Source organism: Ptychodera flava, chromosome 18 (genome assembly GCF_041260155.1).
Source record: "Ptychodera flava strain L36383 chromosome 18, AS_Pfla_20210202, whole genome shotgun sequence".
NCBI classification, from domain to species: domain Eukaryota; kingdom Metazoa; phylum Hemichordata; class Enteropneusta; family Ptychoderidae; genus Ptychodera; species Ptychodera flava.
The window spans coordinates 4,111,424-4,134,893 of record NC_091945.1 but is presented as its reverse complement, the minus strand read 5'-3'; the positions used below and the strand labels follow the sequence as shown (position 1 = coordinate 4,134,893).

Here is a 23,470-nt window from a genome sequence, read left to right as displayed (position 1 = left end):
ACCATAATTGAGTTGATGTTAATATTTCCCCGTTTACCAGTCAAACTTCACAACCTAACAAGACTCAACCAAATCATAGTGTGACAAGGATTCATCCTGTAAACAGTGTCTTTGCAAAGGTTTGAGTACACTGCTAAAGGTACACACGATATGAATATCCGTAATGTTGGAAACCACACAGTGTTTATTTATAGTATGTAACATTCTGACAATGATGCCTGACACTGATAGGATGAACACAGCAATGTGACTAAGTACTGGAGTCAATGCCCTTTATTCCTTTGAAAGACAGCTTATGTCAATACAGTTACAAGACACAATAACCATCCTATTCTATTTGTATCTTTTTAAGATGATGGTGAAGACCAAGGATTTCAGTGCACACTATCAGTTAGTTTGCCAGGTTTATTTTCATGCAAAGAATACCTTTATAAAAGTAGAATATTATTGCCGAATGAATCTTCAACAAAACCATATTGTATGCATGCTCCGATAAACTTCCAACTATTTACAAACCATGATATAAATCAACACAGTGCTGTAAATTTTATCGAAAAAATGTATGTGAAACAACCTTTCTTGTGAGAAGAGAACACAGATTAGCAATGATACACAATTTGACAGACAGATAAAGCTGAACAGTACAGTCAACTTTGATGGCATGATATGAAAATCTCATTGCACTGAACGTCTAAAGGCATCTTATTTCTCAAAGTTATCACATTACTCAATCAGTAATACCGGTTCAGTTTTGTGTTCAGCTGAGAAGTACCATCTACATCACTATTGCCATGATCATTTTGTATCCTTGTTTTCTTTTCAGCTGACCTTTGGCCTACAGTCAGAAAAACCAGACATCAAACATTTGTATTTGCATACCCGACATCGACCTTTGACACATACCAGTTCATTCAGTGACCCCACACTGCCATCAAACACTAGGGTTTCCTTTGACTCAACTTCCATTGCCTTGCTATGGATACTCTCCAGCTGGTTGCACCTAAATAAAGGTCATTGAGTTTATTCCGGTGCAAACTGATATGATCAGTCTCCTGTTTTCAAGAATTTTCCAAAACAAAATACTGTCGCGAATTTCTTCAAGGCTGTCATTCAAAAGGCATCTGAGAATAACTGTGATATGAAATATGTGATTATAGAAAATCCTGAAAAAATTAGTATTTGAAAACTTGTTTCAGTCACCCTTCAAGGTCAGGTTGAGATTTTGCCAAACAGTCATGACACTTTCCCTGCAAAGTTTGTTCATATTTTGATGGCACTTTTTGTACATTATATTATATCAATCAATGTGATTTCTTTCCCTGTTTTCACACTGGCAACCAGTAAGACCCATGCTTTTACTCATGCACTGCTGTTTGTTTCAAATGAAAATTACGCATCTGAAGCAGTCACACAACTTGTATCTGATACCACCTTAGCAATAAATCAATTATTCCAGTTTCAAAATTTGTGTAGTACAGTATATAAACAGAAATACACCACAGAGAACCATGTTTAACTAATTCTATACACACTTTTAGCCAAGATCTAGCTCCTTCCACCTTCTTATCTGGCCTAGGTTACACATTCCTTCATCAATTACAAAAGTATTATAAACAGGAGTGATTCAAAAATGTCATACTATTTCATCCTAACCTACTAAAGTCTTGACAGGAAATTTGCTTGGATCAGTTCTACATCTGTAAGTCAACGTGTCTTGGGTGCTAGGATTTGTGTATGAATGGACACAGCAATATATAACATGATATGAAGTTGAGAAACAGTAAACTTCACTGGACCACTCACTCACAGAGAAAACAAGTGCCATCATATGACGATAATAACATCGCTTAAGGTGGTTGGAAAGGCTATTTTGCACCAATTCTTTTCTCAGAGTTAATGTCAAGTTTCAAGTGTTAGAATCAAGATATTTAGTTCAAATTTTCAAGATAACTCCCTTAGTTAATATTTTCTCCAAAGTATACAAAAATTGTATATTTGCAGCCATGATTTTGAAATATGACACCAGTAAATATTCAAATTTAATTTTTCATATTTTTTTTACATATTTGATTTTAATAATAATTGGATAGTATTAATATTACCAAATTAGTTATAAATATGTTGACACTATTTATTGTAAGATTTGTACGGCAGGATTTGTAAATAAAATTTGTTTTTATGATTTTACATGGGTTTATATATCAAAAAATTATTAAAAATTCTTTCAAATTTCAAAATGTGATTTTTCAAAAAGTACTTCAAATACAGGAAAATTGTGCCGTACAAATCTTATCTGTAACCTTGTTAATAGGCTGTAAAAATTCCATGTCCATATCTCATTTCAAAGTTGGATTAAATTGGTATACAATCATGTAGGAAAACTGTTATTCTGTCAAAAATGTTGAAAACAAGCCATATTTGCACCCCACTTTTGAAGTCATAGAGCAGTTTTTTTTGGTTAATCTCACTTTTGACACCTCTTTGACACTCAAAGAATCTAAAAATGCATTTACAATAGCAGTCACTCACTCTGAATGCCAGCACCGCCTTGTCAAACTTTCCTGAAAAACAGCAAATAATGACTTTCCCTTTTCAAACATTTTATTAAAAGCTAGGGGACCTCTACCATAGTTAATACACTAAGGACTCCCCAACTTCTTCTTATTTGGTCAGTTTTCAGAAGTTTTAACAGGCATAACTCTGCAATGCCTTTGTGCCCAAATGTCTATTTTTTTATTCCACAGAGAATGTTGACTACTTTTATATTTTAATAGTTTTGTTGAAATTTATAACTGACGCTCTAGCCTTTCCAACCACCTTAAAGGGCCAGAAGCTGTAACTTTTGATGGTTTTTTTAAAAAGTATTTTACTTTTTAATTTCAACTACAGTTTCTTTTTCTGCTCTAAAAACATGTTAAGATAATGTACACTGTGTTGAGCATGTCAACTAAGCTCTTTCACGTCTAGACTGCATTGGTTTTGTTGGCAGGTGAATTCTGATCTGGACTACCGGTAGCATGTAAACAATAACAGTATATTTACAGACATACAGATGCTGTGTAGTCATTAGACAAGCTGAATACTGGCAGAATAGCTGTGTGTTCCAATATGCTTTGGGGAGTAGAACAATAACTTGCAATTGAGATACAAAACAAAACACTGAGAAAATCATCAAAAAGTTACAGCCACTGGGCCTTTAATACTTAATGCTTTAAGACTTTTTGAGGATGTTTTATCAGACAATCAGACATTTAATCAGACATTTTCTCTGCAACTTTGGTGGAAGGGAAACATCTTTCACTGAAATGTTCCGCTGATTTCTCAATGGATGTTCTAAATACAGAACACCGACTTTCTAAAAACAAAGGTTGACATTCACAGTGTATGCATTCACACCCATACGACAAACAACCATAATATTTGATAAATCCAAATTATGGCAGCCCTGTTGGTAAAATTTATTCCGCTGTGGTCTGACCATCATGAAAGACATTTCAATAATTATTATTCATTGATGTTGTTGAATAGAAATCCTGATTGATTTTTAACCCTACACCATTAGGGTAGAGTGAATACTGAGAACAAAACTTGGAGAAACACCATTATAGGGGCAGATATTCTGGTTTTATCGAGTTTAGATCACAGGTATTCAATATGTGTAAACTTGACCTTGACTTGTGTGAATAACACTCACAAAGATAAAGCAATTCCTGAATGTAAAGACTACACCACCTGCTTAGTTTCTTATTCCTTGTTTGAATGTTTTTTTATATTGTATCCACAAATAAATAGGTGTGCGTTGGGATATTTTATTCACTTACGCTAATAATGGTTCTGATAATTGAACAGCAAATTACACTGGAAGTTTTAAATAAATAAATCCAAAGAGAATTTACTATTTCTGATGGATTGCAAAACAGATCCATTCACTATGTAATTGGGTCAACACAAGAGTGAGTCACTCAATATGCCGTTGGAAAAACTGTGAAATTATGGTTCTTACTGAGCAGCAATTTGGAATTTCTATGAATGGACCACACTCATGTAATGAAAGGAAATATTCTGTACCTGTGACTACACAATATACCTGAATGTAAGCTGATCATAGAACTATACTGTCATGGAGCTGCACAGTCGATGAGGGCATATCATTGCACTTTAAGGAAAGCAAAAACTGTGATGAAAGAATCCAAACTACATTTTAAAGGTAGTAATTCTCTTGGTTAAAGCAAATAAGAACCTGATAGAAAGCCTTACTGGTATCATCTTCTTTTAGTTCAATAGGATTACACTATACAACATTTTATTTGATTAATTGTACTTTATTTGTTTTGATTTACTTTTTACAAAATGTGCAGTTTGCAATAATTCACTCATTCATAGCTTAAAAGCCTTGGTCTCTCATTGCCATTGTTCTCCATTGAAGTATCAAAGAATATGAGAGGACTGTCCCATAACCTTGACAAATACACCTGATTTGACATTGACAATGTCAATTTCATGACCATTGCAATGATATTCAGTAAAAGTTATCAAATCAACTGTGTTCATGAGTGTGGATTTCAGTCATTTACATACTCATTTTTTTTATTTGCATCTGCTCAGAGTCATACTCTGACTAGCATTATGACCATCAGTGTAATTCTAGCAGAACAACCACACCGGTACCAAGTCAGAAAAACGTCTAGAACTATCAACTGATATGATTTCAAGCACTGGGACTGTTTTGTTGAAACAATGTTGGAAACCGCGAATTTGAAATGGACATGGTTGACACGTGTATGTTACATCGAGTTGATATGAAAAAGATGGATTTCGGCTATTTCATCTCAAACATGTCTTTCTTTATACGTGAGAACTGTAGAGTGCCATCCATGCCACTGACCTGATGACGAAGTTAATTGTTTACCGATGCCGAGCTTACACAACAAAGCCATTCATAGTACAACTACAGTGTGCATTCATCCCTTCGCTGAAACTGCCAAGCAAGTGCCCTTTTGTGGTGGCACATCGAACACCATAGGCGGACGTTGAGAATTTTTGACAAGTGAATGAATCCCAGAAGACCGATATTTTCTTGGCACAATGTCGGCAATGCTGTTAGATTCAGAATCATTCATAGTGTACATTGTTATGTTATTTTTGATTCAACCATCAACTTCTCTCGAATTAGCATATAATAATCGTCACCACCGTTTTAAATGCAGTGGCTCTATGTTTAATAAAAATGTTTTGGTTCCAATTCTTTGGGAAATTCTCTCGAATATTCACAACTTACCTGCAGTCTTCCATCCAGCGTTCTTTGAATGCACACACACTTACTGGGATGAGCTCCATTCGTTGTAATGGCTGTAATCAAGCTATCGAGTTCATCACGCTTCTCTTTCAGTTTTTTAACCAGGCTTTCGATCGCCCTTTTGGCGAAACTCTCCGACTCACCGCCTTGCCTGTGACACATTAAGCTGTGTACAATACTAAGGCAAGCATCGTTACTCGTCACCGCGTTCGACATTGTACGTAGGTATATCTGTGTCAGGTTCTAGGGGTCACGACAAAAACGGTGGCTCTTTACGAGCGTAGCTACTGAAGGGTGTTTACACAAATTCACACACAATCAGCTACACTACACATCCATCCCTGATTCGTTCCGACTTTGGAAATCCCGTTCGCGTCGCCAATCTCCACAACGCCCGGTGCTGTAATACAAAGAGAACAAATTTACAGACAAATCTCATTTCAGATGATTGTGTTTTAAGCACTGAAATTTGACAACAAAGAGGCCCCACTCGTATATTTCTCAAATGTCAACACCACTAATTTGGCGATCGGCGAATGTGTAGGAAGGGACATCATACACCGTCAAAACGGGCCAGTTTGAAATCGACAGGGATCTCTGTGTTATTTATCGTCTGTATGAACTCTAGACCCCCAAATTAATTCATAAAACTACCAGAATAATTTACCTGCTACCGTCGAAAGGCTGGATGTGTGTCGGAATGTCCCAGTACGAGCCCTCAATGGAAAAGACAAGAGCGTATGAAAGAGTTTCACCGCGTGTCGCCGTATCGCCTCTCACTACTCCAGACACTCTCCGACGGACGATGTGTCAATTTCACGAGCAAAGATTTCCCAGGAGCTTGCTTCAAAGTGTATGAAAATCCCACCATCCGAAAGAAAACAACCCATTTAATCGGTGCCCTCCCTGCCAACAATAATTTGCAAAGTTAAAGCAGGTTAATCGAGTTACAAATATCAACTTTCATGCGATATACCTGTGACTTATTTGGCTGGCGCGACATAGCAAAACATTGAAATGCGCATGCGTAAATTGTCACTCATCCAATTACATACTGCGTTTTATCTTCCGTTTGAATAGTTCGCTTTTTTAACCAATCACAATATTTCTAGTAGAAGGTCATTTCAAAAGGATGACGTACGAGGTCGAAAGAGAAATGAACTCGGAGTGAACTGTGCACTCTCTCCATATCTACTACACGATGTTTTCTGTCAAAGCTAAGCCATCGCGCTTGTCCAGGTCCACTGCACAAGTCGCGTGAGTCACAAGATGAATGATTCCACCCTTCCTTTCTTTGTATCATGCGTACAATACACCGGTGACACAACATTGCACCCTGCCGGGGATACTTTATCATTTCGCCCCCACTCAGCACATTCAGCTCTCTGCCTTGTCTAGCCCTACGAGTGTGGCGAGTTTGTCCGGCTGTGGCTACGCCGCCTTGAGAGGCGGCAAAGCCAAAGCCAGACACTCTCGCCATACTCTTAGGGCTACCTTGTCACTAACATCATGAGTGTAGAAAAGTTTGGGATGGGAAACTGGTATTCATCAGCCGGTAGAAATTAGAGGGCTGCAGGTTACCTCATGTTGGTACCTTATAGTTATATAGTACGCGAGAAGGTTAGCGGAAAGAGGTCACCGGACGCGAGACCCTGCCAAGGCAAGAGCCAGCCCACGGTCGTCAAACTCACAGCTTAATCTTTTTAATGACTGTTTCCTATAGGAGAGCCCTAATTATCGTTCTGTTTACAATTGAAATTCACAACGGAAATAGACGCAACAACGAACAGGAAAATATAGGCTGTGCGCGCAAATAAACACCTAGGCCTAACCGTATCCCGGCAATTCCTACATAAACATTGATAGGTGTTTATGTAATTTCATTAACACGTTTAACACGCAATGACGTTTTTGTACTAGAATACAGCGAACGATAATTCACTTATCAAGAGAGGATAGGATATGTTTGCACGCGTTTGAAATGTTTCGTAGCAGAAGGAACTTCCATGTTGAGAATTGGTTCGTCAAAAGTGACTTTTTCCAGGAGTGGGTATTTTCCCAAAAACAATAATCAATATCATGAGCTGATCCAAGCTCAGTAAGTCGCGTTCAAACACGCATTTGACATGAAACGAAAAGTCATTAAAAGGGCAATGTAAATTTAAGGGTTGACCATATGATATTCTTGGGGGAGGGTCGGAAGATAGGGGAGATTTCAAGAGGCTGCCTTGGAAACCAATCAAGCCGCAGATGGTAGGAAATGTAATACTAATAAAGAGGCCAAGACACACGATGTTAAATACAATTTATAGACAGTTACTATTGTCGATGTCATGTCTCCCCATTTTCAGCGTATCCTTATGAGCGCACCATTTTCAAAATATCTCATTTATCGTTGCATTTTTCAACTGAACTTCAAGGTCAATCATGGTGAATGTTGTAAGCTTACTTTTCCCGCTGTTTAAATTGTACCGAGTTTTTCAAATTGACATTTTCCTAGTATTATTTTTATGCTTCTGCTACGGTCTCTCTTCCTTCACCACCCCGCCACCCCCATTAAGCATGGAATTATCATTATTCAGCATGTCCACACAGCTAACACCGGCTATCTGACGTCCACCGTTGGTCTTGGCAATACAGGCTAGGCCTGTCAACTAAATTTTCTGTTATTCTGAAAGTTATTCCCGCACCATATCTTTATGATGCTTCCTGTTTCAACGCATAGCATTTGCAATATATACAATGTATACGGTTAGCCAATTAAACAGACCTATTTTAATGTCTTAATTATGCTAACCTTTAGTAATTTTTGTCTTTAAAAGCATATCAGAAAATAATTTTATTACTTGCAAAATAGACTAAGCTGCATCAAAATTAATAATCATAAGCCAACCGACTTAGAACAAGCATGTGACAACCATAAAACCTCTTGGAAGTGTAAAAATCCCAAACGCATCCGGTGTAGCATACACAAACAGAAGGTGCATATAGATTTCTTGGCATTAACTGGATAAAATTAGATCGCATTTTTTTTCTTTTTTAGACCTTTTCCACGAATTATGTTTTGTGCTGTTTGACTTCTAGAAGCATGATTAAATACTGTTAATAAACTATGCAAAACCTCAACTCTGCTTGCAGCCAGACTAGATTAAACGTTTAGCGAAAATTTTTACTGTCTGTACTTAAAAAAAATCAAGTTTCTTGCTTAACTCTCCCCATACATAGCTGAACATACAGTTGCATAAAGTATTGACCTATAATGCAAACCTTTGTAATGGAATATCAGCTCAGTTGGCGGTGCCTTTCATATAGAAAAGGATGGCAGCTCTCTCTTACAACGCGGAAGTGTTGACATAGGAAAACAATTCGGGATTATAGGAACAATCCATTGTATATAGAGATCAGAAACGAAATCACCTCTTTGCATTCATCAATGGGGTAATTTTTATACAATTTTGCAGTTGTGTACCGTCGTCATTTTGTACACTGAGTGACTTAATATGAAAGTATTCCATGTTTTCTCAGAGGGGTGCTGAAAAAGTTTCCTAATTTAAGCTGTAGTTTCCAATATAATTTTTTTTCCATTGCGATATCTACTTGCCCCTGTTGACAAGGTAATACTAAATCGTTTTCTGTGTAATGTAATATTGTGTCTTCAAGAGGGGAACCCTTCCTGACCCCCCCCCCCCCCAGCACTTGGATTACCCATGTCTCTTCAGCTCATAATTTCCCTATTCTCAATGTGTCGTGCATTATTTCAAAACTTCAGTGGTTAGGCAAAAAAAAAAAAGATCGTTTCTTGGTCACCGTGCGCGTCATTTCAGAACCTGCGGGTCATGTCTACGTCTATTCTTTTTTTTTGGGGGGGGGGGGCGGTTACATACTCATCAGTAAAGCCATCTTTAATATGATCCCTGTTTGCATGTCCAAATATGCTAAAAAGTATTATGCAGCCACTTATAAATGATAATAGCTGTTGCATCAGTAGTGCCAAACAAGCATTGATAGGAATAAAAAAAAAGAAAAGAAAAAAAAGAAAACGCCGTCGCCGCATCACTTTTGCTGAATGTCAACGACTAGAAGCATTTTTTTTTGTGGGGGGGGGGCTTACCGCCTAGAGCACCTTTATTGTTAAATAGTGGCAGCAATATTCAAAGGTTGAGTTTACATCTCTCGTGATCACCTTGTCCTCCATCATAGGCACTCCTTAGCTGGGTAGTCTGCTAAATAGATCGATTTTCGGCTCGATCTATCGATCCCGTAGTCGATATGCCCGCCACTGTAAAACCTTAATACTCACAGTGGCGGGCATATCGACTACGGGATCGATAGATCGAGCCGAAAATCGATATTTAGCAGACTACCCAGCTAAGGAGCGCCTGTATCCCCCATCAGCAATCTTAACGCAGAAGGCCTAAAGGTTCCAATTCTATCCTTTTTTCCAACTTCCTGAAGCAGATGTTGTTTGCCGAAAGTTAGATGTAAGCTTTGTTCAGCCATACATGCCTTTCCAATACATGTTGAGAGAAACCGTTAGACAAGAAGGAAAGGGAGCATTTGGCAGCCCAGCTGTGAGCGCTTCACACACACGAAAATGATCTTTTGATAAAGAAATTAAAAGACAAAAGTTTCCAGAATTGGCCAAGCTGAAAACATCTAATTCTAAATGGAGAGGGGGGATAAAAAATAAATGCTCCCCTATCCATCTTCGAGTTTCCAAGCTCCCACTCCCGGCCTCCGTGGATATCAAATGGTCCACCCCTAAGTAGTTGATGTTCGCTCTTTGTGCTATTTTTACCTGAACCAACAGTTACCGAACAAGTTGTATCGAGGGCCTAGCCACATGAGCAGGATACCTTTAGGGCCAGAAAAGGGTGAATCACTTTCTACTTTTCGGGCGTGACGATGTGACAGTACTTGGGTTTTATTCAACTGAACGAGACCGCAATTGTTGATAGAGGGCGCCCTTCACAGCCTCTTTATTTTCGCTTTTTAAACTCATCCTGTAATCCCAGAGTTTATTCTCGGCCTGTCTTCTGTTACTTTTACCACTCGGAATTTACTTGTAAAACCAATCAACATATAAGGATGAGATAGGTCTACATTGGAAGTCCACCATGGACGTACTTCACAAAGGCATTACTGGACTGCCTGCTGTCAGAGGGGATCTCTTAACCTCCACTGTCCTAAGTAAAATTTCATGTTTCTAAGACAGGACTCCATGGTGTTCTTCTACAACAATTTTGATGGGACATTAAATGCATGGGTTTCTAAGAGTTAATTGCCGATGGAATATTGAATCACTATCCATGATCAAGCAACTCTTGCTAAATTGGAATGGTATATTTTATTCCTAAAAGCTTTGTCTGCCATTTTCCAACTACAATCTTACATGCACGCAGCTACATATACATTCAGATCAATTGCTCCCAACCTCTAAATGTGACGTGTATTTTGATTATAAAGTGGCAAATATGAAATATGCCCTCACACACACACACAACCCAGGGATACCTTCCCCACTGAGGACAGACTCACAGCTGTCCCTCCACAAAATTTCGCCACATTTGAGGGGGAACATGGCTTCACCAAATAAAGCATTAAAAGGTTAAATAGAATCGTATATTAAAAGATATCTCCCTATTCAACTCTCTTAAAGGTGTTTTTCACAGACACGTTTTATCAGGTCAGATCATCCAGTCTCTGTAAAACACCAGTGGAATCATTTTGTCCCTTTAATAACGATGATTTGGCCCACAGTAATTATTAACTGTGATAGTGGACCTGTTTACAGACAATTATTGGGCAAGGAGATTAAGCAGCTTTCTAAATGTAGTTTGACTTAGTTGAAAGCGCATAGATCGAATGTCACTTCATCATATGATCTGATAATGGTGATCTGACAAACCAGTTAATATAGTCCAGGAGACAACCGCCAAAATACCTGTATATGCATGTTCAGCTGGTTGTGATGGATCAAATTCTGTACTGGACTTAGCTTTAGGAGGATACAAATTGCACTACCAGGTGGATTCATGAAACTAAGAAGTTACTTTTGTGTAGTTTTTTGCCATTCCAGGAGAAACTGTACTGTATGCTCATACTACTACCAGTGAACAAGATGTTGCACTCTGATACACTGATCCATAGAAAATACTTGCAGAGATACATGTGAAAAGATATACAAGTTTGATGCACCTTTATGAACATGCTTCTGTTTGTTCCAAGGTCTATTTAAATCCAGATTCTCCTATTCATAGTTTGTGAAACTGCCTTTCATGAATGACCAAACTGAAAAGAGGGGCATGCATTGTAAGGCTTGTTTTCAAAGATCTCCATTTCTTAACACATGATATGATCACAGTACTGTGCCGCTAGCAGTGATGAGTGATGGACATAGCTCCTCACCATTTTCATTGAAAATGACAAATCAACAACTGGCCAGGCTTAACTGTTCATGTCGCATGTCAATTCTCTAACATACATATTCTCTGTCACAAACAAACATGAATGAATATTGGCATAAATTCAGTGATACAAAATTTTATTTCCAGTATGGTTTGAAAAAATTCTTTACAAGAGTGGCAACACCCATACAGCAACACTGTTAAATACACTATTGACTAGTTTGTGCTACACTAGTGTATTCTCTTTGCCTCTCATCAATTCTGACTATCAAAACTAGAACTTTTCCACTAAATGCCCTAAAAACTGTATAACTGCAACTGGTTGACAACCATTGTTTGTTAAGAAGTTTAAATCACCCTACAAAGATATAACCTGAAATTAAATATATTTTAAAAGAATACAAAGACACTATTTACAATGAAAACTTGTTTGAAGGATATGGTTTCATAAAATGAACGATTTCAGAAACTGCATATTAAAGTTGCAGCTAAACAAAAACATCTTTTTTCAATTTGCACTTTGTACATGGACGAAGATATTTTGGAGACGACGTCATTAAAAAACAGGCTTACTATTGCTGTCCAATGGCATTGTTTGAGCTTTATGAAAAATACATACTGCAGAGAATTTACACCATGATCACCAGTTTAATGTTTCATTTTGGTAACGCAGCACACAGCACTTGATGGTTTGGTTAAACAAAATAATTCTGCCCCTGGTTAGTTTGAACTTGATAAATATCATCAGTAAGCACTGATCTAACAAAGTTTTAACTACATTAAGGACTTGATCACTAACGGTCTGTTCAAAATATCCATCTGAATGATTTATTTGCATCCCAAGTACAATCAGAACTTACAACTTTCAATTTAGAAAGCAGTAACCTAATCTGTTCCTTTTTATCAATACACACTGCACAGATGAAAAATTGCATACATACTTTTACTGCAGACATCAATTTTTTTTTGCTTTTTTCATGATTTACCTGATTTCTAAAGAAATCTCAAGTTTTTTTCTAGTTAACAGAGAATAGTCTGAAATAATGGGATGAGAATAAATCAATGCTATCAATGTGGTTGAACAGAACAAGGCTTTGTCTATTCATTGTCAGCCTCTGCCATATAAGCATCTAACTCAGCATCTAAATGTCCCTTGGTCTTGGACATGTATTCATCTAACTGGGTGTCTAAATCTTCCTTGGAAACTTGTTTGTTGATTCCACCGCCACGACCCCTTCCTCTACCACCCCGCCCACCACGCCCTCCTCTTCCTCCTCTGCCGCCACGGCCACCACGTCCACCACGTCCTCTAAATCCGCCACGGGTTCCAAATCCACCACGTCCACCTCGGAATCCACGACCACGACCCATACCTGTAACAACGGCAGGACAAAAGTGCTACAAATGACTGTGACTTTCAACGAAAATATCATTTGCACATCACATACATGGCTTGTACCTGTGTTGGGACACCCATTTTGAAAAACAGAGTCGCATGAAAATGATAATGTAAAGAAATGAATGTTGTGATTCTAAAATCATTAAGAAGTTATGTTAAAGCTCCATAAGCTGTATCTTTTGGCTATTTTTTCAGAACTTTTGTTTTGTGCTTTCCCTACACTTTCTGCATTGAATCCCTAAACTCTAATTAAATGCCAAGTATTTAGCATATCAACACAACCTATATGAGTATAATCTCCATTGTTATTGTTGAAAATTGTATTCAAGTCCGAACTAAAATTAATTTGTAAACAATAAACAATTATCACCACACACATACAAGCTGCGTTGACAAAAAGAATACTCGAAATTTCAGCATGACAAACGGATTAGGGTCAGTCATGGTAGTTGATATACAGAAGCAGAATACTGAAAAACTTGCCACAAGTTACAGCTTATGTCCCTTTAAATTTACAAAAGAGTACACAAATTTACTCATAATTCTTGAACAACATCTGTTGCTGACAGTAGTGAGTTTGTACAAATTCTTTGAGAACCAAAACTATGGAAATGTGCGTTTGGGGAAGAGGCATCAGGTAGGAAAATCAGCAAACTGACTAACAATCCCAAATGAAACTTATTTCACTGTACATTGGTTTGAAAAGGTTCGCGACAGTAAAAAAAATTTTTTTATACGAAATGAGAGCAATGATAGTGAAAGCTGGGACACGGTTCAGTGTTATATACTTTGATACACAATGGGTGACATGCTTCAACCCTGTTGCTTGCCAAACCCTGACTAACACTGATATATTGTGCCATAGGGTAAGTAGCAGAGGGCTTGATGTACTGTTAGAAGCTGGTGCATTGGATGAGAATTAGCAATGGGGGAGGAGAGAGACAAGGAAGGTGTTATGCGTGATGTTAGGTTTCTGTGCCCAAATGTTCTTGAAGCGAATGGTTTCCCCCACCAATCATCAAAGTGGTATAGTTAGGTGCCTCTTCTCTAGGATGCACTTGAAAACTTTTTGATGCTATTAGAGAATCAGATGTTATCACATCTCTACCATGCAGACAAAAACCACCATATGAATGTTTGATATGTGAGTGAATTAGATGTTATGTACACTGAAGTTGTACTGTTTTCATGCTTGTCACTGGCATCACTCACACTGTGCAATACATTTTGTACATGAAGTACAACAGGACTACTATGCCACTTAAATACAAACATCTTGTTGAAAAAAAATGCTCAAAACAGTAGTTTCAAAATTTTGCACATTTTTTCCTCTATGATTACGAAGGGTAATGTTATTCTCAGATATTGTCAACATTTAACATATCAAACCAGATTCTTTACAGACTTGTTGATTAAAACATTGGGCTTTCAGCTTTTACCCTGATGAAGGTGTATGACGCAAAACGTCAGCATGAACAGGTTACAATGGGTTGCTACATGAACATTGGTATGACCACTAAGGCACATTAAATGAACAGAGGTTGTACATATTTTAAAAACACCTTAAAAAATATTAACAACGCACCCCTTCCTTGTCTCTGTCCTCTTCCTTGTCCCCCAACACCCCCATAGAAACCACGCTGTCCACCCCTACCTAAGCCCCCTCTTCCACCACGAGCACCTCGTTGCATGCCAACACCACGTCGAAGGCCTCTTCCTCGCATACCACCCCTGGGAGAGACCACTCCTCTCGGTGTCCCAAGCCGTCCTCTGATGTTACTTCTTCCCAGTCTCTGTTGTAGATTCCTCTGAAAAAATTATGTTGAACATCTCCATCACTTAGGTAATTCAATCATTTGCAGAATAGCCTTTAGTCAGCTGTTCCTAACATCTTCCTTTCTCAATTGTGCTTGTCAGTGTGGCCTCTATGACAATCCAATGTATTGCTGACCCAAAAAAGAAATATTACATGCATAGGTATACTGCCATCTCAGATAAATTTCATGAAATTCCCAAATTGAGGGCAGATTGGTGTCTTCATTTGAAGGACTTTGTTGGCTGAAAAAGTTACCTTCATTCGGCCCTTGTAGGTTGCAGACATTTACAAACCCTGCCACAGTCAGATCAAGGCCAGCTATTGGTTGCAAACATTTACAAACCCTGCCAGTCACATCAAGGCCAGCTATTGGTTGCAGACTTTTACAAACCCTGCCACAGTCAGATCAAGGCCAGCTATTGGTCAACCTGACCTCCACAAGTATGGTCATGTGCAAGCAAAAGACTGAAGATGCTGACAGTCTTCACCCTATACTTATTACCATAAATATCACCACTGGACCTGGTGCTTGGCTAGCATTACCTGTTTTACCCTAAGGGCTGCTGCAACTGCTGGTCTGTTCTCCATCTGCTGTGCTAGTCTCCTGTTCTTTGCAGATGCAAATGCTTGTTGTTGCATCATTGCTGTCCTCTGCTGTGGTGTCATCTGTGGTCTCTGCTTGCTCAGTTTTGTAAATCTTTTGGTTGAAGGAAAGGTGAGGGGTACAGTTGATTGTAAACGAATCACTGAGAGGGTGTACTTCTTCACTTTTTGTTCCAATATATATGTTACAACATTTTACACGTAATTGGCTTGGCTATACTTGTGTGAAAGTGCACCCACTAGGATGAGGTGTACGGTGAGATAGGAATAAAAGAGTGAATACGAGGGTGCAGGAAAAGATGGAGAGAAAGCACAGAGGAGAAGAGGCGGCAGAAATCAAAGAACAATAGCAAGCATACAATTTAACAATGAAAAAGAGTTGGTGAATGATATGCAAGTCTTGTGCCAAGCACTTTCAAGTGAATATTGCATTTCATGGTTCCCATTGCCTCTTACCGAGTATGCAACTATACTGTGGACAACATAGGGAACGCATAAATTGTGACCCATTTGCCACTTACTGCTGCGGTCATGCCAAAGGCACACTACAGATGGACAACATGGTGTCAACCTAAATACAATATAAACAACCCTCTCAATAGTTCTTACATGTAACACAGTGTACAACACAAATGTAATACTGCAAAATGTGGATTTATGTAGGATTTTCCAAACAACAGACACTGATTGAGCTTAGTTTGGTTGTTCATAAATTTTCACAACACTGTGGTGATTGGTAATTCAGGTAGTGTTGATACCTCAGCCTGGCGAAACCACTTCAACACACAGTTTACCATTGCTGAGGTTTCATATCTTTTTGACAGGGCTGGGTAACTCATCATCCAGTTATATACTGGGGAACATGCATCCCAGGCCCCTACCTTGCACACTCTCTATAACAACACTTCAGAATTTGTGGGTTCATATTATAACTATTGCAACACCCCTCACCGGTCATTTAGAGAAACTTTTGTTGTGCTTTTGAGCACTATTTTTGGTGTGGCTTGCTGATTTGGTGCTGTCGGTGCTCCTACATGTCTTGTCAGTGCCATGGCTTATCAGATGAGTCACTTTGTGACTTGTATCCTTGTCTGAAATAAAAATACACATGATGATTCATACTTTAGAACTGTGCGACAAAAACCTCATGAGGTCAGCATAAATAAATGTAAAATTCAAAAGATGCAGTTAAACTGTAAGAGATATCTATTTATAAAATAGGTCAGATTTTGCAAGGAAAGTCAAGTTGAATGGCAGTTTACACCACTCTATCCTGCCAAGTTCATATTTCACCATTTGCTCAAGTTCGACAAGAGCAGAGAGTGATAATATGTGCGATACGTATGATTTTGATGAAGGCTTGGACATTTGAAGGCCTCTGAAAACATACTGTAAATGTTGTTTTTTTTCTGACCCAATATTCTATAATAAAATACCATGTGGAATAGATGAAAATACAAGTTTTGGCTCAACAGTCATTTTTACTGACTTGGCAGTTGGGGAAGTGTCAGGCCTAGCAAGAATTAGGTTATGGATGGGTTTACTATTCCAAAGGATGTCCTCAATTATAATTTATAGATAAGTTTCACTGAACTTGCTTAAAAAATGATTGTTTGTGCAATTGTAATTTATTCAGATGTTTTCTTTCTTTACCATGAAAACAACAGCACTTTTGGAAAACAATATTATTCACTCCTCTCGAGCTATTTCGGATGATAAACTGAATATTATCACATAATGGAGGTAGCCATGATCACACTGAGTAGGTATTTCGCACTGGTACCTCAGTGATCACACCTTGGTCACTCACAGTGCCTGTTCAAACATGTCAGTACACTGTACGTCAGCAGTCTGTGCACAAAATGAAAGTATAAAACGGTGGGGCTGGAGCTGAGAATAGTAGTATAGTAGTAACTTTAGTTTTTCTGCTCGTAGTTCTGTTTTCTGTCGATGTTGAATTTTCGTACGACCTGACGTTGCTCGGAAAATTCAAAGAGAAATTCCATATTATGTGGAAATCATACTGTCAAATATCGATCAATGGTAGAGACTACGTCAGGCGTTTCCAGATAATAGCTGGAATGCAAAACAGCAATACCGAAATTGATCAGCCTAAAAATTGTCAAACCTCGGCATAGTGTTGGCTACTGTAGCTAAATTTCAGAAAGAATCAATCTAGGTGACAGGAAGTATTGTGTAGTACCTGAATTATACGTATCCAAAGTTGAGGTGATGGTAGATTACGCAGATTTTATCCAGATATATACAGCTCTTTCGGTCGCAAGCAATGGCGGCGTCTCTTCCAATGTAGACACCCTAACTGCTGTCTCAGAAGTTGTTGTTTATTAGGCTCGTCCAGATTGCTTTATCAATTCGTTGTGTCTATTCCGTACAAACAATTTATCAAGATAATAAACCTTATACCCTATCGATTAATCTGTATAATATCATACAATCATTTTCTATACTTAAATAGATAGGTTTTGCCCAAAATATATTACCAAAAGATGTACACAAAGTTAATTATTCGAACGAGGTAGATACAATATGGTGGACTGTGTTATGTCCTGTCTTCTGTGAAACCCGCGAAGAGGTGCCTACCAACGTTTCAACTTTTGCTGCTTTCCTGCTCGAATTAGCCGATATCTTCAGAAAGTGGATGGTGGAATATATCGCTCTAAATCAGGGATAGTTGTATGCATAGGTCGGTGTAAAGTAAGACGCTCGTCAAGTTGTGCAGTCTGCAGTGACAACAAGTCGCGCATCGCACCTTCGATTCGAGTCACAATGAGCAATGACGGGCTTGCTTCTGGGAGGGAACGACGTGGGAATGCGGGAAATCGCATGTCAAAGCTGCTTGAAGAAGAGCAGGATGACGATGATTTTTACAAGACCACTTATGGAGGATTTGATGAGGTAAAATCCTCCATGCACAACTTCCTGTTAAAATGTAATGATTTTAGAAGCCATTGTTGACAAAATGTGCCAGCCTGTATAGAAATTCTGTCATTACATTTTGTGTGAATTGATACAAATTATGTTGCAGTCTCGAATATTATATCAGTGTATATTATTATATGAAGTTAGTGTTATTATGGTGAATAATGAGTTTTTAATAGTTAAATGTTTGGAATTGGAAAATTCTGAATAAGTGCTGGTTTAATGAAAGCTTGTACTTTTTAAAACTTTTAACAACTTGGCAGATGAAGCCTACGGCAAATATACAGCTGGCACTAGTAGCAGTGTGTTCCGTGATGTTCATTAGTTTTATATAGCCCAACAATTTTAATTTCCCACTTCATTTTCTCAGGAATCAGGCGATGATGAGTACGAAAGTGATGAAGAAGACAGTGAAGACATGGTTGATTCAGATTTCAGTGCATCTGAAGATGATGAACCAATCAGTGATGGTGAAGAAGATGAGAAAACCAAGAGGAAAATGAGAGTTGTCACAAAATCTTACAAGGTACCACAGTGTGATATGCTACCCACTCTCTATCATTGCCCATTCAATTTAAGGAAACATGCAACTCAAAATTGGTTTTGCATTTTCCTCGAGGCAACTATAGAAATATTCTCCCTCATAATGAAGAAGAAAAATCAGGGTAATGGTGCAAAATTTGAGATGAGAAAAACAGGTTACCTAAAATTTACCAATACATGCATTTTAAATCAGAGTACGCACTATACCTTGTGTTCACTCTATTGGGAGAATAAAATTTTTGATCTTAACTAACAAAAGGCGGTGAAAAATTCATTTACTCCACATTCTTCAATATGAGTCCATTCATCTTGCAAGCAGCAGACTAGGAAAGCATTGTAAAACTGTGAATGTCTGAAAAGTTTTCAACATGAAAACTAACAAGATATCATGAAAGACGGTGAAGTTCTTGACTATCATTGCTGTGTTTTAATACTTTTCATTCAAAGTGCCTTGTGATTTGCATTGCTAGAGCTCACCATCAAAATAGGAGCCTGATGTGGTTTGACATCATCGTGCAAACATTATTGAAAACACAGTTTGTTTACTTTTCCGCTATCAGGGAAGTGAAAAGAGAAGTTGCCAAAGTTTTACATAGATCAGTAGACAATGTATCTAGGGATTTTCTTGACATCTTTTCAATATTGCTCACAAATTGGTCATCTTGACCCAACTTTTATCAGTAAAAAGTGTTTGTTGTTACCTTTTGAGAGTCTGGATTTCTTCTGATGTCTGATGTAAAAGAATCAAGTGTACATCCCACACAGAGAGACTCTCCTTAAGAAACTCATGTTTAAAAGAAAACATTGAACACCACATATCTAACCCATGCAATAACATCTATATTTGTATCTTTTTTCCCAGGAACCAAAAAAGGCACCAAAAGCAGCTGCTAAGAAAGTCACAGAAACCAAATCCAAAGCAGCTCCTGCTCCAAGCGGGGCAGCACTTGAACCACAGTCTAAAGAGATTTCATGTATGTATTGTGTGTGAAATGAAGTGATGCGATATTTTCATATCATGAATTAAAGGGACAAAGTTACTCATTTTTGACCTTTTTGTGATATCCAGAAAACATGGAATGTTTGCATAAGATCACTGAGTGTACAAAATGATGATGATATATAACTGCAAATGTGTCAAAAATTATCCCTTTGCTGAATGCAAACATTACTTTGTTTGTGACCTCCAGACAAGATGGATTTTTCCTATTCTGATTTGCTTTTCAATGTCAAATGAACATTGCTACAATGTAAGGGAAAGCTGCCATCCTACTCTATATGAAATCTAGAATGAATTCCACACTTTATGTAACAGTGTATGTTCAGCTATGCATGGTTAAAGTTATGCACAAAATTTGATATTTTGATACTGACTGCAGAATGTTTCACTGAGTGTATAATTTTGTCTGGCTGCAGGCAGAGTTGAGGTTGCGCACAGTTGACCAGTATTTCAGCATGTTTCAAGAAGTCAAACAACACACACTACTTTCCATATCAATCATAATTCATGAAAAGAACGCTCAAAAAAGAGTGACTTTGTCCTTTCAAAGGGACAGTGGATAATTCAAAATATGTAAATGACAAAGGAAACTGTGTCTAGAGTAGGTTGGCCGATATTTGTATAACTCCCACTGAATGCCAACTATGAATATGCATGATACTCTATCACTGTTCAGACTTTTGTGTTGAAATATTTGTTGAACGAACTCTTATGAGCAGATAAAACTTACAACAAAATATTTCAGCAGTTTAAAATGTTTTGGTGAAGTTCTGAACAAAATTTTGTCATAAGATTTTCAATTATGTTCTCATATATCTGATTTGTGCATGTGCTTGAAATTTGTGACATTTAACCAAAAGAGAACAAATATTCATTATAAAATTTTACTCGCAGAGTAGTCTGGTCACTTTACATATTCTCTGCACAATATTGGGATTGGTTGTAAGAAACTCATTGATGATGTTATTAATTTGAGAGTTGCATGCAAGCTGTGGGATGCAGAGTTTCAGCTGATTTAAGAACAGCGCCCCCAACGATTAAAATAATGCATGTTACACAGAAAATCATGAAATGACACAAATAGTCACAATAGCCACTGTTTACGACAGCATAACATTGATGCAGATAGGTGCCACCATGTAAAATTCAGCGATCCTTGATTTAAAATTCAGCAATCATCAATTTAAAATTCAAAGATCTTCAATTATGTCTATTTTGCAGTAAGGAAATCCACCCGGCAGAGAACTCAGGAAGCCTCATTACGGCAGAAGGAAAGAGATGAAAGGAGTAAAAAATTAAAAGAAATGCAGGCAAATAGAAGACAACCTGAAATGAGAAGACTTACTCAAGAAGAGTTACTTGCAGAAGCCAAAGTAACAGAAGGACTCAACTTAGCTTCACTTCGTAAGTATAGTCAAGCAGAAGAATACTGATTACATTGTGTGAACAAGCCAATTATCTGCATCATTCCCACACTGATATTGCACCAAGCGATGGCCATATGTCAATCAATTTCACTGCTCTTTGACTATTTGGAAATTAACCAATCATTGGCCAGATGTTCCTGATAGCATGTTTATTAGGAAATGTGTGAATTTTCAGGTGCCTATGAGAGACTGGAATTGGAAAAGAAAAGGAACAAGTTACAGAAGAAGGCATACAATGGACCAATCATAAGATACCATTCTCTAACCATGCCATTGATAGAAGAATTGTCAGACTCTACCAGTGTTACAATGACAGAACAGATCAATGTTGATGGACTAGTAGGGTAAGTGAAATGTGATTGAAATGTGTTTGTGTAAAAACTATTCCCGCAAGAGAAGTATCTTTTTATGCATCACAGTTGAAGTTGTGTACAGTTGTATGAAATGAGGTGTAACTGGTTGAGCAAACTTATTATAACTGTGAAAAACATTTTACTACTCTCTGTTTAAAGGTAACATCAATGTGTCAATGAACTGTATTACTACAAGTTACCACATTTCTATTAATTATGTTAAGAGATCGGTGAAGAACATGGAAGTATTTCAGTCAGTATACATCTCTAACATGATCCACTGTTATTTGCATTTTCTCACAGGGAAGTAGAGAAACCCAAAACACAAAAGAAATGCTCCAGAAACTTCATTACATTCACAGAGGAAGAAGTGTTTGCTAAACATTTCCCCAAGATAAAGAAAAGGCACCCGGTGCGGCCATACTGCCCAGTAACTAGACTGCCTGCTAAATACATGGACCCTATCACTAGTATTCCCTATGCTACAGCTCAGGCATTCAAATGTATCAGAGATACCTACGTACAGGACCAGGAACTGAAATGTGATAAGAGACTGTCAGAATTGAACTCTTGGCTTGAACAAAAGAAAAAACTCAAACTTTCCCAGAACTGAGAACTTCATGGCCATCTCCAGACAATGCGTGTTACTTTCCTCTTTGATGGAACTAGACACCTTTGATGTGCTCCAGATTTTTATGTACTTTTTCATTGTTGAAATAAATAAAAAAATTGTCATCGGTGAGTTATTTAATTTTTGGTGTGTTCTGTGCGAAAATAATTGTAAATGCTATTGTTTGAACAGCCCTCTCCATTGAGTATTGCCCAACAATAGAACCAAAAAATAAAATGATATCATATTATAAAGTTGACACTCAGTTTTGTAGTGCACAATATTATGGGCTTCATAAATTGAAAGTTCTGGACAAATGCTGAAGTAAATGATGAACAGTTGTCCGGTAATCAGTCCAAAAATGTCTTTCTATCAACAGAATTTCAGCCAAAGACTTTCTAATAATTTCAAACAAGACATGAAATTTGTAGAAGTATTAGATTTTGATGAGGTTCTACAAAACTTCATGTACATGAAGAGAAGTACTGCTTCACAAGTGTGCCAAGCTGTAGTCTTCATTCTAAGAAGATATTGATTTTCCCAATCCCCACAAACATCCAACAGGAATGCTGTAGGAAGTTGTAGACAATATCTAAAATTCTGCTCTTGATGTATTGTTCATCTTGTAGCTAGGCACTGATAACATAGACTAAACTCAGCTACTTTGAATTCAAACTGAATCAAGTGAAGATTTTTAATGAATAAACCAATTACATAAACTTTATAAACACAAGATGCATGAACACATTTTGTAGAAATGACTCCATCATTTCAGAATTGTTGGTTTTGAAAAAGCTCACTCAAACCCTTCCTGGTCTGAAAGGAAAATGGCTTTACAGCACCAGGGTGAAGACAATTTCAGTCAATCTGAATCAGGTGGTGAGAATATAATCACTATGAAGATGGAGAGTGAAATTCCAAGATGTTATTGTTGCATAGTGTGTCATGTGTTGATCATTGTTGTTGATTCCTGATAAAACCATGTGACAGACTGGATAAACAACCTTTTTCTATGCCACAGACACTTAAACAGGGTCAACTATCAAATGAAAACAACAGAATAACATGTACGTAAT

At 37.7% G+C, this 23,470-nt stretch overlaps 3 protein-coding genes across 5 annotated transcripts in view; 1 reads left to right on the top strand and 2 right to left on the bottom strand.

Moving 5' to 3' along the window:
- The window catches only part of LOC139116670 (mothers against decapentaplegic homolog 4-like), an 86,742-nt gene extending 80,440 nt beyond the window's left edge, over window positions 1-6,302 (bottom strand). Inside the window, exons 1-2 of one of the 2 annotated variants that reach the window (XM_070679251.1) lie at window positions 5,964-6,302; window positions 5,279-5,696 (exon numbers count right to left, since the gene is read on the bottom strand). In XM_070679251.1, coding sequence (XP_070535352.1) covers window positions 5,279-5,512 — 234 coding nt within the window. In that variant the 5' untranslated portion in view covers window positions 5,513-5,696; window positions 5,964-6,302. The remainder of the gene's footprint in view (window positions 1-5,278; window positions 5,697-5,963) is intronic. The other variant, XM_070679252.1, reaches the window with a different exon arrangement.
- Window positions 6,303-11,823: 5,521 nt separating this feature from the next.
- Window positions 11,824-17,861, bottom strand: LOC139116697 (chromatin target of PRMT1 protein-like). Of its 2 annotated transcripts, none has more exons than XM_070679288.1 (5): window positions 17,725-17,861; window positions 16,473-16,612; window positions 15,462-15,615; window positions 14,688-14,910; window positions 11,824-13,076 (listed from the first exon to the last, which is right to left on the bottom strand). In XM_070679288.1, the coding sequence occupies exons 2-5, from the start codon at window positions 16,571-16,573 to the stop codon at window positions 12,802-12,804; spliced, it is 753 nt and encodes a 250-aa protein (XP_070535389.1). In that variant the 5' UTR covers window positions 16,574-16,612; window positions 17,725-17,861; the 3' UTR covers window positions 11,824-12,801. The 2 variants fall into 2 exon arrangements, with proteins under 2 accessions (XP_070535389.1, XP_070535390.1); XM_070679289.1 differs by having other exon boundaries at window positions 14,757-14,910.
- Window positions 17,862-18,057: 196 nt separating this feature from the next.
- Window positions 18,058-22,535, top strand: LOC139116696 (vacuolar protein sorting-associated protein 72 homolog). Its single transcript, XM_070679287.1, has 6 exons — window positions 18,058-18,437; window positions 18,832-18,987; window positions 19,867-19,978; window positions 21,226-21,408; window positions 21,607-21,775; window positions 22,088-22,535. Exons 1-6 carry the CDS (start codon window positions 18,309-18,311, stop codon window positions 22,395-22,397), a joined length of 1,059 nt encoding a protein of 352 aa, XP_070535388.1. The 5' UTR covers window positions 18,058-18,308; the 3' UTR covers window positions 22,398-22,535.
- Window positions 22,536-23,470: the final 935 nt, after the last annotated feature.

What these genes read in the sequence shown, in the direction of transcription:
- LOC139116696 (XM_070679287.1), top strand. Translation starts at nt 18,309, where the DNA reads ATGAGCAATGACGGGCTTGCTTCTGGGAGGGAACGACGTGGGAATGCG. An exon ending in TTGTCACAAAATCTTACAAG is followed by an intron (nt 18,988 to 19,866) that starts GTACCACAGTGT and finishes CTTTTTTCCCAG; the next exon opens with GAACCAAAAAAGGCACCAAA. An exon ending in AATGTTGATGGACTAGTAGG is followed by an intron (nt 21,776 to 22,087) that starts GTAAGTGAAATG and finishes ATTTTCTCACAG; the next exon opens with GGAAGTAGAGAAACCCAAAA.
- LOC139116697 (XM_070679288.1), bottom strand. Translation starts at nt 16,573, where the DNA reads ATGGCACTGACAAGACATGTAGGAGCACCGACAGCACCAAATCAGCAA. An exon ending in CAGCCCTTAGGGTAAAACAG is followed by an intron (nt 14,911 to 15,461) that starts GTAATGCTAGCC and finishes TAATTTTTTCAG; the next exon opens with AGGAATCTACAACAGAGACT. An exon ending in AGGACAGAGACAAGGAAGGG is followed by an intron (nt 13,077 to 14,687) that starts GTGCGTTGTTAA and finishes CCGTTGTTACAG; the next exon opens with GTATGGGTCGTGGTCGTGGA.